General features: G+C 62.9%; 1 protein-coding gene across 1 annotated transcript in view; it reads left to right on the forward strand.

The window, feature by feature from the left end:
* Positions 1 to 280: 280 nt before the first annotated feature.
* POU3F2 (POU class 3 homeobox 2) overlaps positions 281 to 663 on the forward strand; it is a 3,568-nt gene continuing 3,185 nt past the window's right edge. The window contains exon 1 of the mRNA XM_010834760.1: positions 281 to 421. Coding sequence (XP_010833062.1) covers positions 281 to 421 — 141 coding nt within the window. The remainder of the gene's footprint in view (positions 422 to 663) is intronic.

Here is a 663-nt window from a genome sequence, read left to right on the forward strand (position 1 = left end):
AGAACCAGGCGCCCAGCGCTGGGGACACGGAGGCGCTGCTGAGGGAGGCGGTCCTGCCCTCCACCCAGCCCCTTCACTCCCGGTCGAGCAGCCGCGGGCGCCAGCGGCCGAGTCTGCGCGCTTCCAGGCTTGGACTTTTTCATTTTTTCCTAGCCGGGCAAAGTTACGGGATTCCTAGCAGCCCCCAGGCGCGCGGCCAGAGTGGCTCCGCGCTTGCGCGAGAACCCAGCGCCAGAAGGTGTGTATCCTCGCCTCGCCGCGCGGGTGCGCGCGTGGGGAGATGCAGGTCCGTTCGGTTGGCGGCCTGTGGGCTCGCCCCTCCCCTAACCATTTCTCTCTCTCTCCCCCACACACGCTCATAAACACAGGGCACGTGGAAATTCTCCGCCAAAGCGCCTTGCCCGGGCGAGTGCTCAACGCGGTGATTTATAAACAGCTCAGCCACTCCCCAAAGACCTCCGCTCCTCGTTAGTCATGATGAATTCTCTGGCCGGTTCCACTTTGCTGTCTAGATTAAGATGCTCGGAGGCCCCAAAGTGCTCCCCTTGAGCGTTGATTTGGCTTCCCTCACAAACTCACGATCGCCGGCAACGCCAGCACTAAAGGCAACGACGGAGGGTCGGAGGGCGGAGGGTGAGAGGTGGGGACGCAATTCACTTTCCC

Source organism: Bison bison, unplaced genomic scaffold, assembly GCF_000754665.1.
Source record: "Bison bison bison isolate TAMUID 2011002044 unplaced genomic scaffold, Bison_UMD1.0 scf7180017864035, whole genome shotgun sequence".
Taxonomy (NCBI): Eukaryota; Metazoa; Chordata; class Mammalia; order Artiodactyla; family Bovidae; genus Bison; species Bison bison.